Raw genomic sequence first — 15,021 nt, 5'->3', positions numbered from 1 at the left:
CACTCCAGGACCTTGAAATGCTTCTTACGAAGCCACTCCTTTGTTGCCCGGGCGGTGTGTTTGGGATCATTGTCATGCTGAAAGACCCAGCCACGTTTCATCTTCAATGCCCTTGCTGATGGAAGGAGGTTTTCACTCAAAATCTCACAATACATGGCCCTATTCATTCTTTCCTTTACACGGACCAGTCGTCCTGGTCCTTTTGCAGAAAAACAGCCCCAAAGCATGATGCTAGGTATGGTGTTCTTTGGATGCAACTCAGCATTCTTTGTCCTCCAAACACGACGAGTTGAGTTTTTACCAAAAAGTTATATTTTGGTTTCATCTGACCATATGACATTCTCCCAATCTTCTTCTGGATCATCCAAATGCTCTCTAGCAAACTTCAGACTGGCCTGGACATGTACTGGCTTTAGCAGGGGGACACGTCTGGCACTGCAGGATTTGAGTCCCTGGCGGCGTAGTGTGTTAGTGATGGTAGGCTTTGTTACTTTGGTCCCGGCTCTCTGCAGGTCATTCACTAGGTCCCCCCGTGTGGTTCTGGGATTTTTGCTCACCGTTCTTGTGATCATTTTGACCCAACGGGGTGAGATCGTGCATGGAGCCCCAGATCGAGGGAGATTATCAGTGGTCTTGTATGTCTTCCATTTCCTAATAATTGCTCCCACAGTTGATTTCTTCAAACCAAGCTGCTTACCTATTGCAGATTCAGTCTTCCCAGCCTGGTGCAGGTTTACAATTTTGTTTCTGGTGTCCTTTGACAGCTCTTTGGTCTTGGCCATAGTGGAGTTTGGAGTGTGGCTGTTTGAGGCTGTGGACAGGTGTCTTTTATACTGATAACAAGTTCAAACATGTGCCATTAATACAGGTAACAAGTGGAGGACAGATGAGCCTCTTAAAGAAGAAATTACAGGTCTGTGAGAGCCAGAAATCTTGCTTGTTTGTAGGTGACCAAATACTTAATTTCCACCATAATTTGCAAATAAATTCATTAAAAATCCTACAATGTGATTTTCTGGAATTTTTTTTCTCATTTTGTCTGTCATAGTTGAAGTGTACCTATGATGAAAATTACAGGCCTCTCTTATCTTTTTAAGTGGTAGAACTTGCACAATTGGTGGGTGACTAAATACTTTTTTGCCCCACTGTACTACCTCAATCAGCCTGACCAACCAGTGTCTGTATTTAGCCTCGCTACTGTATATAGCCTGTCTTTTTTACTGTTATTTTATTTCTTTACCTACCTATTGTTCACCTAATACCTTTTTTGCACTATTGGTTAGAGCCTGTAAGTAAGCATTTCACCTGTTGTATTCGGCGCACGTGACAAATAAACTTTGATTTGATTTATTCTGTGGACACAGGGACAGAGATTCCCGATTTCATGTTCCAGTGTGTAAGCAGGGTGAATGGGAGCCAGCTGTGTCTGACGGTGTGCTGTACCTGAGGGTGGGGCTCTTAGAGGCAGCAGAGAGAAGTTGCCCACGAAGCGGTGCAGCAGCTGGTTCTGGCGGATGAACAGGGAGCTCTCTGTGGAGATTGCCTCCAAGATCATGGAGGAGAACTCCACCTGGGGGCAGTTCAGGGAGCCCGCCCAACAGCTCTCGATGCCCACCTAAGTGTAAACCGTGGGGGTCAATTCCATGTAAATTCAGGTAGTATACTGAAATTACAATGTTTTTCTTATGGATAAGCATTCAGGAAAATTGGAATTGAAATTGACTAAAATGAAACGTTTGCTTGAGCCTGTTTGGTGTGACAGATGGGCAGGGTTTGCACTTTAGGGACTATTCCATTAGTTCCATTGCACCATGCAAGAGCAATCAAGCACAACTAAAGCTTTCAAACATTTTCATATTTTTGTATAGTTTATTATTGGGAGTATATGAAACAAACATATCAAAGGTAAACGTTTCTTACGTTGTAGGAGTTGCATCTATTTTGCTCTGTTCTTGGACAACGTGGACCGGCCCAATTTCCAATGCAACACCTGTTTACTTGCGGAGGACTACAGTCCCTCAGCCTCGGGGTATTCTACTGATTGGCTTGGGTCCACCATGTCCCACTTCCCGTTGGTCACCGAGGGATCTCCCAAACCTATCGAGTCGCAACAGTGGCCGAACCTCTATACTTAATCGGCTATTAAAATTTTACATGAATTATCCCAATGCGAGTTATCCAGAGTTTCCCGAATTCCTGACTCAGTTAGCCATTGAACATTTCTCCTCTATTTTTTTTCCCCTCACTGTCTGAGGTCTGACAGGCCTGGGCAACTCCAGTCCTCGGGGCCTGATTGGTGTCACACTTTCCCCCACTTTGCCCCTCCTAGCAAACACAGCTGATTTAAACTAATTGCATTGTAAACTGAAGATCATGATTAGTTGATTATTGGAGTCAGGTGTGTTAGCTGGGACTGGGACAAAAGTGTGACACCAATCAGGCCCCCGAGGACTGGAGTTGCCCAGGTTGATGCCTAGCAGATAAACATGCACCTTTAAAACAATATAGAGTTAAGAACAAATCAAACACTTGGTATTCATTTGATATTTCAAAGCTTATTCACAAGAGGAACCAAGCCTCGGCCAAAGCTAGGAAAACTGACTGTTTCTGATTGGCAATCTTTCAGACAACTCAGAATCAGTTGTACAACCTTCATTAAGAAAGCGAAACTTGTTAAGCTCTATTTCTGACTCTGCTGGTGATTCTTATACATTTGTGAAAAAAATGTATTTGCTGAAGTGTGCAAATTCCTCCCCTTCCCTACCTAAGCAAGTTCTGTCAGACTCAGGCATCATTACAAAGTTGCCAATGTCTTTGCAATTCATACAAACAAGCGACGTATAAAAAAACATGCTTCAAATTAAAACAGATGACTGCATTCAAATATAAATTGTCTACAGTAGGTTATAGGCCTATGTTCAATGAATTGAGTTCTATTTTTCTACTACTGTCTGTAATTTGTCTCAATATATTTCATGAAGTGTAGCCTAACATGTACATAATGATGTTCCCAAATATTGATTTAGTGCATTATTATAGGGCAGTGGTTTCCAAACTTTTTATAGTCCTGTACCCCTTTAAATATTCAACATCCAGCTGCGTACCTTCTCTAGCATCAGAGTCAGCGCACTCTCAAATGTTGTTTTTTGCCAACATTGTAAGCCTGCCACACACTATACGATACATTTATTAAACACAAGAATGAGTGTGAGTTTTTGTCACAACCCGGCTCGTGGGAAGTGACAAAGAGCTCTTATAGGACCAGTGCACAAATAATAATATAATAATCAATAATTTTGCTCTTTATTTAACAATCTTACATATAAAACCTAATTGGTTCATCGACAATTGTGAATAACTCATCACATGTTAATGAGAAGGGTGTGCTTGAAAGGATGCACATAACTCTGCATTGTTGGGTTGTATTAGAGAGAGTCTCAATCTTAAATAATTTCCCACACACAGTTGGTGCCTGTATTTCGTTTTCATGCTAGCGAGGGTCGATAATCCACTCTCACATAGGTATGTGGTTGCAAAGGGCACCAGTGTCTTAACAGCGCGATTTGCCAATGCAGGATACTCTGAGGGCAGCCCAATCCAGAAATCTGTCGGTGGCTTCTGATTAAATAAAATTTTCACAGAACCCCTTGTTGCAGTTTCAATGAGGCTCTCTTGTTCAGATATCGGTAAGTGGACTGGAGGCAGAGCATGAAAGGGATAACGAATCCAGTTGTTAGTGTCATCCGTTTCGGGAAAGTACCTGCGTAATTGCGCACCCTACTCACTCAGGTGCTATATCACATTTGACATTGTCCATAAGCTTGAGTTCATTTGCACACAAAAAGAATCATACAATGATGGAAAGACCTGTGTGTTGTCCTTGTTAATGCAGACAGAGAAGAGCTCCAACTTCTTAATCATAGCCTCAATTTTGTCCCGCACATTGAATATAGTTGCGGAGAGTCCCTGTAATCCTAGATTCAGATCATTCAGGCAAGAAAAAACATCACCCAGATAGGCCAGTGGTGTGAGAAACTCGTCATTATGCAAGCGGTCAGGAAAGTGAAAATGGTGGTCAGTAAAGAAAACTTTAAGCTCGTCTCTCAATTTAAAAAGATGTGTCAATACTTTGCCCCTTGATAACCAGCGCACTTCTATATGTTGTAAAAGCCTTACATGGTCGCTGCCCATATCATTGCATAGTGCAGAAAATACATGAGAGTTCAGGGGCCTTGCTTTAACAAAGTTGGTAACCTGTTATAGGGTAAGCATTATAATAAGCCATATCAATATTTGCAGCCATAGGTGATAATATCTTTCTAGGAGCTGATCCATTGTCAGTGTTGTAGAATAATTATAATGTTAAGTTAAGATTTTAATGGAGAAAGCTGATCCGAGAGCAGCATTGTCTTTCTTTTGATACTATCAGTATCGACATACCTCAAAGACATATCTGCGGGGTGTTTTGGGAAATGTACGTTACATCTTCAGCCGTTGTAGGAAAGATGCATAGTTAAAACACTCGTATACCTAGGTTCCATCACTATCGGGATACAGGGCCCTGATCAGTCAGTTTGTTCCCAGCCTCTAGCTGAAAACTCCTCAACTACTAGTGAATCTGTGTTTTCATTTCAACAAGTTACTATCTGTGATGTGCTAACTGCCTTGCTTAAGATTGATGTTACATAACCTACTGGGGTTGATGTGCTTGACCTGTTTTTACTGCAGGTTTCCAGCCCCTTGATTGCTGAATTATTAAACATTTTTTTATCTGGCGTTCATATCTGGTTTTATCCCGAGCATTTGGAAGGTGACCCATGTGCTCCTTCTCCACAAAGATGGTGACCCATCAGAACGAAATAATTACCACCCTCTCTTTAAACTTTCTTGACTAGCAAAAATATTAGAAACTCTGATCAACTCTCAGCTAAGATCATTCCTATCTACAAAATGTATTTTAAGAGTTCCTCAATCTGGCTTCAGGCAGCACTATCTCTGCTGCTTCATTGGTTATAAATGATATAGTTAACTGTATGGACAAAAGACAACATTGTGCTGCCCTTTTCATTGACCTGTAAAAGTCATTTGACACTGTTGACCACTCATTATTCATTAAAAAGGTTGTCCAAAATTGGTCTGGATAAGGCTGCATGTAATTGGTTTAAAAATGACCTGACTGACAGGACACAATGTGTATTTTCTGATGGTGCTAAGTCAGGTTTTCTTGATATTACAAAAGGTGTCCCACAGGGGTTGATTTTAGGTGATGTACTTTTTACTATCTATATAAACAATATTGGTTTGTCTGTAAAAAATTGTAACTGTCACTATGCGGATGATATTGTTGTGTATTCTATTGCCCTTTCTGTTAACCAGGCACTATCTGAACTTCCTTGTTTTACAGAAAACATGTGAACTTAAAATAGTTTTGAAAGCGGGTAAAACTAAAACTAAGTATATGTTGCTTTCTAGAACGGATAGAGATGACGCCAATGACTTAAGCATAAGTACTTTGGATGGGGTCCACATTATCGTGTCCCAGATAACAAATGTCTGGGCATCTTGAAAGACAATAAATTGTCTTTTAAAAAGCATATTGAGGAGTAAGTAAAGAAGCTTAGAATAAAAATTGGCTTCTTCTATAGAAATAGGTCATGCCTCTTGCTTAATAGTAGAAAGCAGATAATTCAGTCGACAAGAGTTATGTATATCAGGTTTTAGGAGAAAAAAAATTCACCTTGTGGAATAATCTCCAAAACTCTCCAAAATTGGATGATTTGGTGCCTCTATAGCAATTCAGGCAGCTGATTTTTGACGAAGAATGTGTTTTCCTTCCATGAATGTATCTCTGTTTTGCATAATGTATTGTATTGACTTTTATTTTTGTAATTTCAGAGCTAACCTGCAAAATAGACCTTGGTCTCAGCATGACTCTCTGACAAAATAGATTGATCTTTTTTCAAATGCTATTTGAACCCAGGTCTTCTGGGTACACAGTACTACACACTCACACAAACTGTCAATGAGCCTGCATCTTTATACTATGTGTCTGGTTTTACCTCGATGGGGGAGGTGTGCTGGAACTCTGTGGCGGTCATCAGAACAGCCTTGAAGCCAGGAATACCAGGGAGGATGAGGACGGGAGAACTCTGCACCACTGCCCACAGAGGGCGAGAGGGACTGCCCAAAACCATCATGTCCTCCAGTGCTGGCATCTATAGACATACGAACAGAGAGAGATAGAAAGAGCAGAGCACTGTATATACATTTGATATATCATAAATCATAAATAATCTATACTTTAACAATTACTCGTGGATAATCAACTTCAATACATTTTTGTTTACATGTCTTTAAAAATCCTTCCTTCAGAAGACACCTAGTGCAAAACATTTTTGCACAAAACCACCCACACATCTACAGATGTCTGTTAGCTTAATTTTCCCTCTCCTTCCTCCTCTCCCTCTTTGTGGATCTGTCTGTCCCTCACCTCCGTACCAAAGGAGATCTCCGTCTCCCCTCTGTCAGTGGTGCGCACATAGCCATTAACATTCACTGCAAAGCTGCTCACACAAACACAGACACAACATGCAGTTCAGCAGTCATGTAGAGAGAGAGTAATGATCTTGGTTCTGGCCCTGAATGCTGATTGGCTGACAGCCATGGTATATCAGACCGTATACCACGGGTATGACAAAACGTTTATTTTTACTGCTCTAATTACGTTGGTAACCAGTTTATAATAGCAATAAGGCACCTCGGGGGTTTGTGGTATATGGCCAAAATATACACGGCTACGGGCTGTGTCCAGGGACTCCGCGATGCATTGTGCATAAGAAAAGCCATTAGCCGTGGTATATTGGCCATATACCACAATCACTCGTGCCTTATTGCTTAATAGACATACCCCCAAAAATATTTTCTAGATGAGAATTCAATAGTAAACTTTTAAGTGTGGCCGATTTGACATCCTGTAAAGTGAAGCAAGTACACGACCAACGCTAGACAGGCACTGTGTGGTATAGGCCTATGCATGCATGCACATTTAAATACACAAACAGTTGTCACTGACCTTCTCTCAGGCACCAGTTGACCCTGGCCATTTGACACCACTTGAACCCTGTATACTACCGACCCATTAAGGATGGGCATGGGAGCATACCAACCCAGCTGGCACAGGTCGCTGTCACAGGGCACTGCAGGGGGAAACACACACACTTGACATTCCTAACCGGGAGCACAAATGAACATGAGTGAATTCCACTCTACAAACAGACCACACATGTAGCTCATAAAAACTTGGCCTAGTTCAAATCAACATGCAAGATAAAACTGACACACATGCGCACACACCACTGTCCAGCAGGGGGGCTGTGGTAAGGATGATCTGCAGTCTCTGCGATTTGAGGCGGATGGGGTGGACAGGTTCCTGGAAGGTCAGGACTACATTGGGGGTCAACCCTGTGAGAAGGGCCTCCCGAATGGCACGCTTAGAAGACTCCTGTATGTAGATGTAGATTCTTCTTCTAGTCAATGTGTTTGCATTCAAAATAAGTCATATTAAAGGATGTAAGAGGTGTTATGTTACCTTTGAACCACACAGTAGGTCTATGCGTAGGTAATAAGGGAAGCCAAGATAACTCTGCAGAACAGAAACTGTGCACAGTTAACCAGTGAAGAATCTTCCTCTAGTTACAAGGTATAAATCTCAACCACTGTACTTTGACTGGGTTGGAAACTCACAGTGGTACTCTCCTGGGTGTTGACTGGCTGGTCAGTCAGAGTCTTTATAATGTCCTGAACCTTGGTGCTGAACTGCTGCATCTCTATGCCTCCTGACAGGGTGGTCAGAGGACTTTCAAAGTTACAGGTTGAAATGCGGTTGAGGGGGTCACCGATTTCACAAAGACTGACACCCCATTCACACTCTCCTCTAGCTGCTCCTCCTAATCCTCTTCCACACAGAAAGCTCAGAATGAGGGAGACCTGGATGGTCCACATTTCTAGAATGGACAAAACCAAAAAACAATGTTGATATTTGTGTGAAATTAAATTCAACTTTGCTAGCAAGTTAACCGTTAGCTAACAAAGAGTTGACTACACATATCTACACAGGTGGTTAGTTATATAAGATAATAAAAGTATGAGCGTAAAAGTAGCTGGCTAGCTACTTACTGCAAAAGTAATTTCTTTCACCAATTTAACATTATTGTGTACTGTAACGTTAGCTAACTATGCATTAGTTAGCTAGCTCGCATTGAGTAACGTTAAGACATGAACGTCACCAAAACTTTTGACAAAAGTCAAATTCAATCAAAATACATAGCTAATTCGCGAATTTGTTTCAACATCTGAGTATATAGTTTACACCTGTAGCTAGCTTAACAGTTATGAATAGACAAAGAAAGAGCCTACTTTTCACTCAATTGGGGACAACGGACATTCCCTCATGCCATGGCCTCACCAAGCAAATCAGATAAACACATTAAAACGGCACTGTCGTGTATGGAAGGAAGCCCAATCCAGCCACCAATTTATAAAATGTATTTTATAAACACCAATTTATAAAATGTATTTTATAAACACCAATTTATAAAATGTATTTTATAAACACCAATTTATAAAATGTACTATCTCAATTTGAGATACGTATGTAAAAATGTTGAGATACTGTCTAAAAAAATCGAGATAGTATCTCGACATTTTGAGATATAACAAACTGGATATATTTCTTCATTTGTAGCATTAGGTGGAGATTTACAGAGATCTATCATTGCAGGGAACAGCACAACAGGGCCACTGGCAAACATGTGGTCAACTGGTATTTGCCCCAAAACTTTAGATTAGATAAACACAAAAGCGCTGAAAAGAGGGACCAAGTACTGTTGTTTAGTCTGTTTTGCCTCATGATTTGTCAACTCATGCACAATTAATCTGTGCTTCAGTCTGATTAAGTGTAGCCTACTGATAACAACCACAACTGTAGGTAGCCTAGAGAAGCCTATGCAGTCTTATCCCCTCTGGCCAGGGGAAACGAAGCGGTAAGGCCATGTATTTATAGACCATAAACTATGTATTTATCAACTATTTATATGTGTTAAGAGAACACGTGAATGTGATCAAATGTTGATTATATTCAAACTTCGGGTGATTAGGCTACCTCGACCTTATGAATCCAAAAGTATTGACTGGAATTAATCAACACAATAGCAATTGTGTAAAGGAAGGACTTAAGTAAAATACTTTTAAGTACTATTTAAGTAGTATCTGTACTTTACTATTTACATTTTTGACAACTTTTACTTTTACTCCACTACATCCCTAAAGAAAATTATGTACTGTTACTCCATACATTTCCCTGACACCCAAAAGTACTCATTACATTTTGAATACTTAACAGGGCAGGAAAATGGTCCAATTCACATACTTATCAAGAGAACATCCCTGCTCATCCCTACTGCCTCTGATTTGGCTGACTCACTAAACACAAATGCTTCATTTGTAAATTATGTCTGAGTATTGGAGTGTGACCCTGACTATCCGTAAATTTAAAAAAATAAATAATAATAATCGTGCAGTCTGGTTTACCTGATATAAGCTATTTGAAATTATTTATACTTTCACTTTTGATACTTAAGTATATATTTCTTAAATTACATTTACTTTTGATACTTAAGTATATTTAAAATCAAATACTTTTGGACTTTTACTCAAGTAGTATTTTACTGAGTGACTTTCACTTTTACTTGAGTCATTTTCTGTTAAGGTATCTTTACTTTTACTCAAGTATGACAATTTTGTACTTTTTCCAACACTGCACAGTGATGACATACTGCGTGAGTAACTGTTTAATTACTGATGCAATTGCCTACACAATGCAACCCTGCATAAAGCAAGCTCATTCCTGTTTGTAAGTCGCTCTGGATAAGAGCGTCTGCTAAATGACTTAAATGTAAATGTAAATGTAGTTATGTTGTCTAATCGCAGTTGTCGTAAAAAAAAATGTATGACCTGATTAGAAGTGGTCCCATTATAGCCCATATAAAACCGTTTTAAATTAAAGCTGATTATTTACTTTGTCATACCCTAGAATTACGGTCCAGATTTTTTCCTGGTTAGCTTTGCCTACCAGATCAGGATAAACTTTGGGCCCCAGGAAAACACTCCTGTGGTGTCACCTTTGAAATCACCTCACAATGTTACAAATTATGAATTATAAACTGGGTGGTTAGAGCCCTGAATGTTGATTGGCTGACAGCCGTGGTGTATCAGACTGCATACCGTGGGTATACAAAATATGTATTTTTTACTGCTCTAATTACATTTGTAACCAGTTTATAATAGCAATAAGGCACCTCAGAGGTTCGTAGTATATGGCCAATATACCACAGCTAAGAACAGCCCTTAGCTGTGGTATATTGGCAAATTGCCTTATTGCTTAAATATATATGGTCTGTCTGTATCTCAAAATGTTGACTTAGTATCGCAACATTTTTAAATGGTATCTCATAAATTCTAGAAGTTCCGACTTCAACCACAACTCCCAGAATTCAACAGCAATGCAGTAGGTGTATCCGGTGTCTTAAACTCATTTTACTTCCTCCCAGACATAACGACACGGGTAGCCCGAGAAAGAAAACGTAGATAACTTTTAAAAGCGGCAATCGACAAGAGCTGTTCGGACAGTTTGAAATTTTACAACAAAATCGGGGCATGTTGTTCGACGTGACTGAATATTGAAAAATCCGCGAAAAGTAAAGACTGAAACGCGTTGGCCGCTCAAGAAAGTTTGTGCGAGGGCCTGTAAACAACATGTCGTCTGCCTCACAGACATCCTCTAGGCGGCAATGGTGCTATCTCTGCGATCTGCCCAAGATGCCCTGGGCCATGCTCTGGGAATTCAGCGAAGCTGTTTGCCGGGGATGCGTGAACTACGACGGGGCAGACAGAATCGAGCTTCTAATTGAGACTGCCAGGCAGTTGAAGAGCAGTCACGGTGTTTTGGACGGAAGGTCCCCAGGCCCTCAGCAAGGAAAACCCAGCTCAGGTGGGCCAATGGAAGGAGGGAGGCAGCACGCAGAGCGTTTAGACAGGGTTAGGGGAGAGTATGGAGTTTCCCCCCGTCTCCCCAATGGTCTGCACAGAGCTGAGGATGTGAGTATGTCAGAAGGGAGCAGACAGAGCCCCAACACCAGACGGGCTATGGCTGGGGCCATACCTGCTCTACATGGGACCATACCTCATGCTTTGATATCCCAGGGGTTAGTGGGGCCCCCTCACGGCTTGTTGACTCCCGTTTTAGGCACCAGGGCTGGGGGGCAACAGATTGTTGGCTCATCTGGCCCTATAATGGGTGATGTTAGTAGGCGTCAGGTAGTGTCAGCCATGTCGCTGGGAGCTGGCGCCTCTGCTCTGGTGGGTCTGGAAGCAGGCTGGAGGAATGGGGAGGTCATGGCTGAGCTAGCGGAGAGCGCCAGGAGCCGGGCAGAGGGCTGGCCCAACCGCCCCAAAGTGGTAAGAGAAGTCCTGGTGACCCTCTGTGGCTGTGCCCCCTTCAGTGTGCGCTTCAGGAAAGACCACAACTTGGTGGGGCGCATCCTCGCTTTCGAAGCCGGGGCCGGGCCAGAGTTTGAGCTGAAGGTGTTTGTGGAGTACCCCAGCGGCTCTGGAATAGTGTTCTCTGGCATCACGGAGCTGGTCAGGCAGATGTTCCGTGACTCTAACAAAGACGCAGGCAAAGCAGTGAACTCTGGGCTGCGCTACGTGGAATACGAGAGGCGGCAGAGCGCTGGGGACTGGCGTGCACTCACTGAGCTCCTGAGCGATGGCGTGCGTTCATTTAAGGAGCCACCGATGCCCGATGTTCTTCCACAGTTGTACGCAGATGGCGGCATGCCAATGGTGCCTGCCGTTCGCTCTGCACCTCCAAAGGGTGCTGCACGGCGACGCAAAGCATCCCCTGGCTCAGAAAACGGAGAGAGTGAAGGAAGGCCCATGGGGGATCACCCAGCCAGGGATCCCTGGCCTCGAGGTGCCTATCCAGGCATGGAGCCCCTGGGCTCAGGCATGCCCAACCCCCAGGAATGCCCGCCCCGCTCCCACAGCCAGCCCTCACCCATCTCAGCGCTCATGGGAGTGGCCGACAGCCTGAGCTCCAACCAGATGTCCCGAGATGGCCCCGGGATGTCCTCGGCCCACTCCTCCGCATCTGGTCGCCCAACCAGTGGCAGTCCCTCTTCAGCCTCTGCTGCAGTCTCCCAGGCAGTTATGGGCCAAGGGGGGCCAAGCACCACCAGCGTTGGGGAGTCTGGAAGCGGCACCCCAAGCGCCCTGCTCTGCTGCACCCTTTGCCGAGAGCGCCTGGAGGACACTCATTTTGTCCAGTGTCCATCTGTCCCGCACCACAAGTTCTGCTTCCCATGCACGCGCGGCTCCATTCGCAGCCAGGGACCCGGAGGAGAGGTGTACTGCCCCAGCGGCGAGCGCTGCCCTCTGGCTGGATCCACCGTACCCTGGGCCTTCATGCAGGGAGAGATCTCCACCATCCTTGCCGGAGACGGAGACGTGACGGTAAAGAAGGAGAACGACCCCTGACCATGTCTTATTGAGGTGAGAGGCTGATGACATCACTCTTTATATTTTTTCCATAGTTCTATTTGAGTAGTGATTCTGTTGCTAATAAAGATTGTAATTGTCCTCTTTCTCCACAGCGGGTCAAACAACACTTTAAAAGCACTTCCCTGATCTATCTCACCCGGAAGGTTCATCACATGTGCCTCACAACTGAATCACCACGCAAGCCAGGAGGCAACAGAACAACCTTCTAAACAAGTTAGGAGGGCACCAGAACCATCGAGGGGGGCCACAAGTATTTTCTGGGCTGGGCTCATCTGCAGGGGTTAGTAGTAACAGTTTAAACAAGAGAAAATCTGGCACACATTATTCTTCATGTCCAACACAGCAGCAGAGGCTATTCAAGAGGCCTTGTTTTAAAAGCCCAGGATTAAAAGCACAGGTCTGCTCTTCAATATGACAATCTCTCAGCGTTTCAGATGTTTCTATATATTATATTTAAAAAAATATTTAGTTGCATACTGTCATACAAGTGAATGATACTGATATTGAAAGTACATGGGTAGCCAGAATCATGCAATTATTTGGACAGGAAAAATATAATTGTGAAAAAATAAATGGCAAAACCAGTAGGTCCTTAAAAAAGCCATGGTTTCAACATTTTATTAACACATACAATGTCTCTATGTATGCTCCTTTATTACATATTGTATGTCAAAAATGTGAATTTACTTTCAACGACTATGTAATTTCTACTTTTGATACAATACACATTTATATGTATGAGTTTATATAGTGGTAAGACCAAAGACTGCTTTGTGCGCTGTAATTTTATTGTATTGTATCTATGTATGCTGTACATGCTGATAACCTCTGGCATCAGTCACTCTGTTTCATCTACCACAAAAGTAAGCTGGTTGTTTGTCTGTCTAATTGACTTTTCCTGAAATCCTCCCAAATATATGTACGGTTAGATAATTAGCAACATGCTTCAATGGTTAGCCCACGTACTCAAATGTGATCGAATGGGGTCAACTCTATAATAAATTACAGAATATTCATTGCACTTGTTTTTTTTCTTGCTCCCTTTTTGGTGGTGCAATTGCAGTTCTACCAACTTGTAATGATACGCTTTGTTTACATGTACAGCGCATTCAGAAAGTATTCAGACCATTTGACTTTTCCAAATGTTAAGTTACAGCCTTATTCCGAAATGGATGAAATAGTTTGTTTCCCTCAATACCCCATAATGACAAAGCAAAAACAGTTTTTTAGAAGTTTTAGCAAAAAAAAAAAAAAAAACATTTAAATACGGATTCAGTCCCCCAACTCAGTACTTTGTTGAAGCACCTTGTCAGTGATTACAGCCTTGAGTCTTCTTGGGTATGACACAAGCTTAGCACACCTGTATTTGGGGAGTTTGCCATTCTTTGCAGATCCTCCCAAGCTCAGGTTGGACGGGGAGCATCTCTGCTTTCAGGTCTCCAGAGATGTTCGATCTGGTTCAAGTCTGGGGTCTGGCTGGGCCACTCAAGTACATTGAGACTTGTCCCAAAACCACTCCTGTGTTTTCTTGGCTGTGTGCTTAGGGTTGGTGTCCTGTTGGAAAGTAAACTGTCAACCTAGTCTGAGGTTCTGAGCTCTCTGGAGCAGGTTTTCATCAAGGATCTTTCCCTCCAAGCTGACTAGTCTCCCAGTCCGAAAAAAAAACAAAACATTCCCACAGCATGATGCTGCCACCACTATGCTTCACTGTAGGGTGCCAGGTTTCCTCCAGATGTGATGCTTGGCATTTAGGCCAAAGAGTTTAATCTTGGTTTCATCAGACCAGATAATCTTGATTCTCATGGTCAGTCTTTTGGGTGCCTTTTGGCAAACCCCAACCAGGCTGTCATGTGCCTTTTACTGAGGAGTGGCATCTATCTGGCAACGCTACCATAAAGGCCTGAATGGTGGAGTGCTGCAGCGATAGTTGTACTTCTGGAAGGTTCTCCCATGTCCACAGAGGAACTCTACACTCTGTCAGTGACCATCAGGTTCTTCCTCCCTGCCCAAGGCCCTTCACCCCCAATTGCTCAGTGTGGCCAGCTCTTGGAAGTCACGGTGGCTCCAAACTGCTTCCATTTAAGAATGGAGGCCACTGTGTTCTTAAGGACCTTCCATGCTGCATAATTTATTTGGTACCCTTCCCCAGATCTGTGCCTCAACACCATCCTGTCTCAGAGCTCTATAGACAATTCCTTAGACCTAATGGCTTGGTTTTTACTCTGACAATTGTGGGACCTTATATAGACAGGTGTGTGCCTTTCCAAATCATGTCCATTCAATTGAATTGACCACAGGTGGACTCCAATCAAGTTGTAGAAACATCGAGGATGCACCTGAACTCAATTTCAAGTCTCATAACAAAGGGTCTGAATACTTTTGTAAATAAGGTATGTTATTTTT

General features: G+C 42.8%; 2 protein-coding genes across 2 annotated transcripts in view; one reads left to right on the top strand and one right to left on the bottom strand.

The window, feature by feature from the left end:
- The window catches only part of LOC135550839 (cation channel sperm-associated auxiliary subunit gamma-like), a 28,121-nt gene extending 19,662 nt beyond the window's left edge, over positions 1-8,459 (bottom strand). Inside the window, exons 1-8 of the mRNA XM_064981987.1 lie at positions 8,416-8,459; positions 7,744-8,003; positions 7,589-7,642; positions 7,354-7,501; positions 7,073-7,196; positions 6,491-6,563; positions 6,060-6,215; positions 1,444-1,615 (exon numbers count right to left, since the gene is read on the bottom strand). Coding sequence (XP_064838059.1) covers positions 1,444-1,615; positions 6,060-6,215; positions 6,491-6,563; positions 7,073-7,196; positions 7,354-7,501; positions 7,589-7,642; positions 7,744-8,001 — 985 coding nt within the window. The 5' untranslated portion in view covers positions 8,002-8,003; positions 8,416-8,459. The remainder of the gene's footprint in view (positions 1-1,443; positions 1,616-6,059; positions 6,216-6,490; positions 6,564-7,072; positions 7,197-7,353; positions 7,502-7,588; positions 7,643-7,743; positions 8,004-8,415) is intronic.
- A 2,144-nt stretch (positions 8,460-10,603) lies between these two features.
- On the top strand, positions 10,604-13,634 carry LOC135550834 (interferon regulatory factor 2-binding protein 1-like). The gene is made up of 2 exons (XM_064981976.1): positions 10,604-12,609; positions 12,711-13,634. Exon 1 carries the CDS (start codon positions 10,813-10,815, stop codon positions 12,592-12,594), a length of 1,782 nt encoding a protein of 593 aa, XP_064838048.1. The 5' UTR covers positions 10,604-10,812; the 3' UTR covers positions 12,595-12,609; positions 12,711-13,634.
- The last annotated feature ends 1,387 nt before the right edge of the window (positions 13,635-15,021 follow it).

Source organism: Oncorhynchus masou, chromosome 12, assembly GCF_036934945.1.
Source record: "Oncorhynchus masou masou isolate Uvic2021 chromosome 12, UVic_Omas_1.1, whole genome shotgun sequence".
NCBI lineage: Eukaryota > Metazoa > Chordata > Actinopteri > Salmoniformes > Salmonidae > Oncorhynchus > Oncorhynchus masou.
This window is presented reverse-complemented; position numbering and strand designations above follow the sequence as displayed.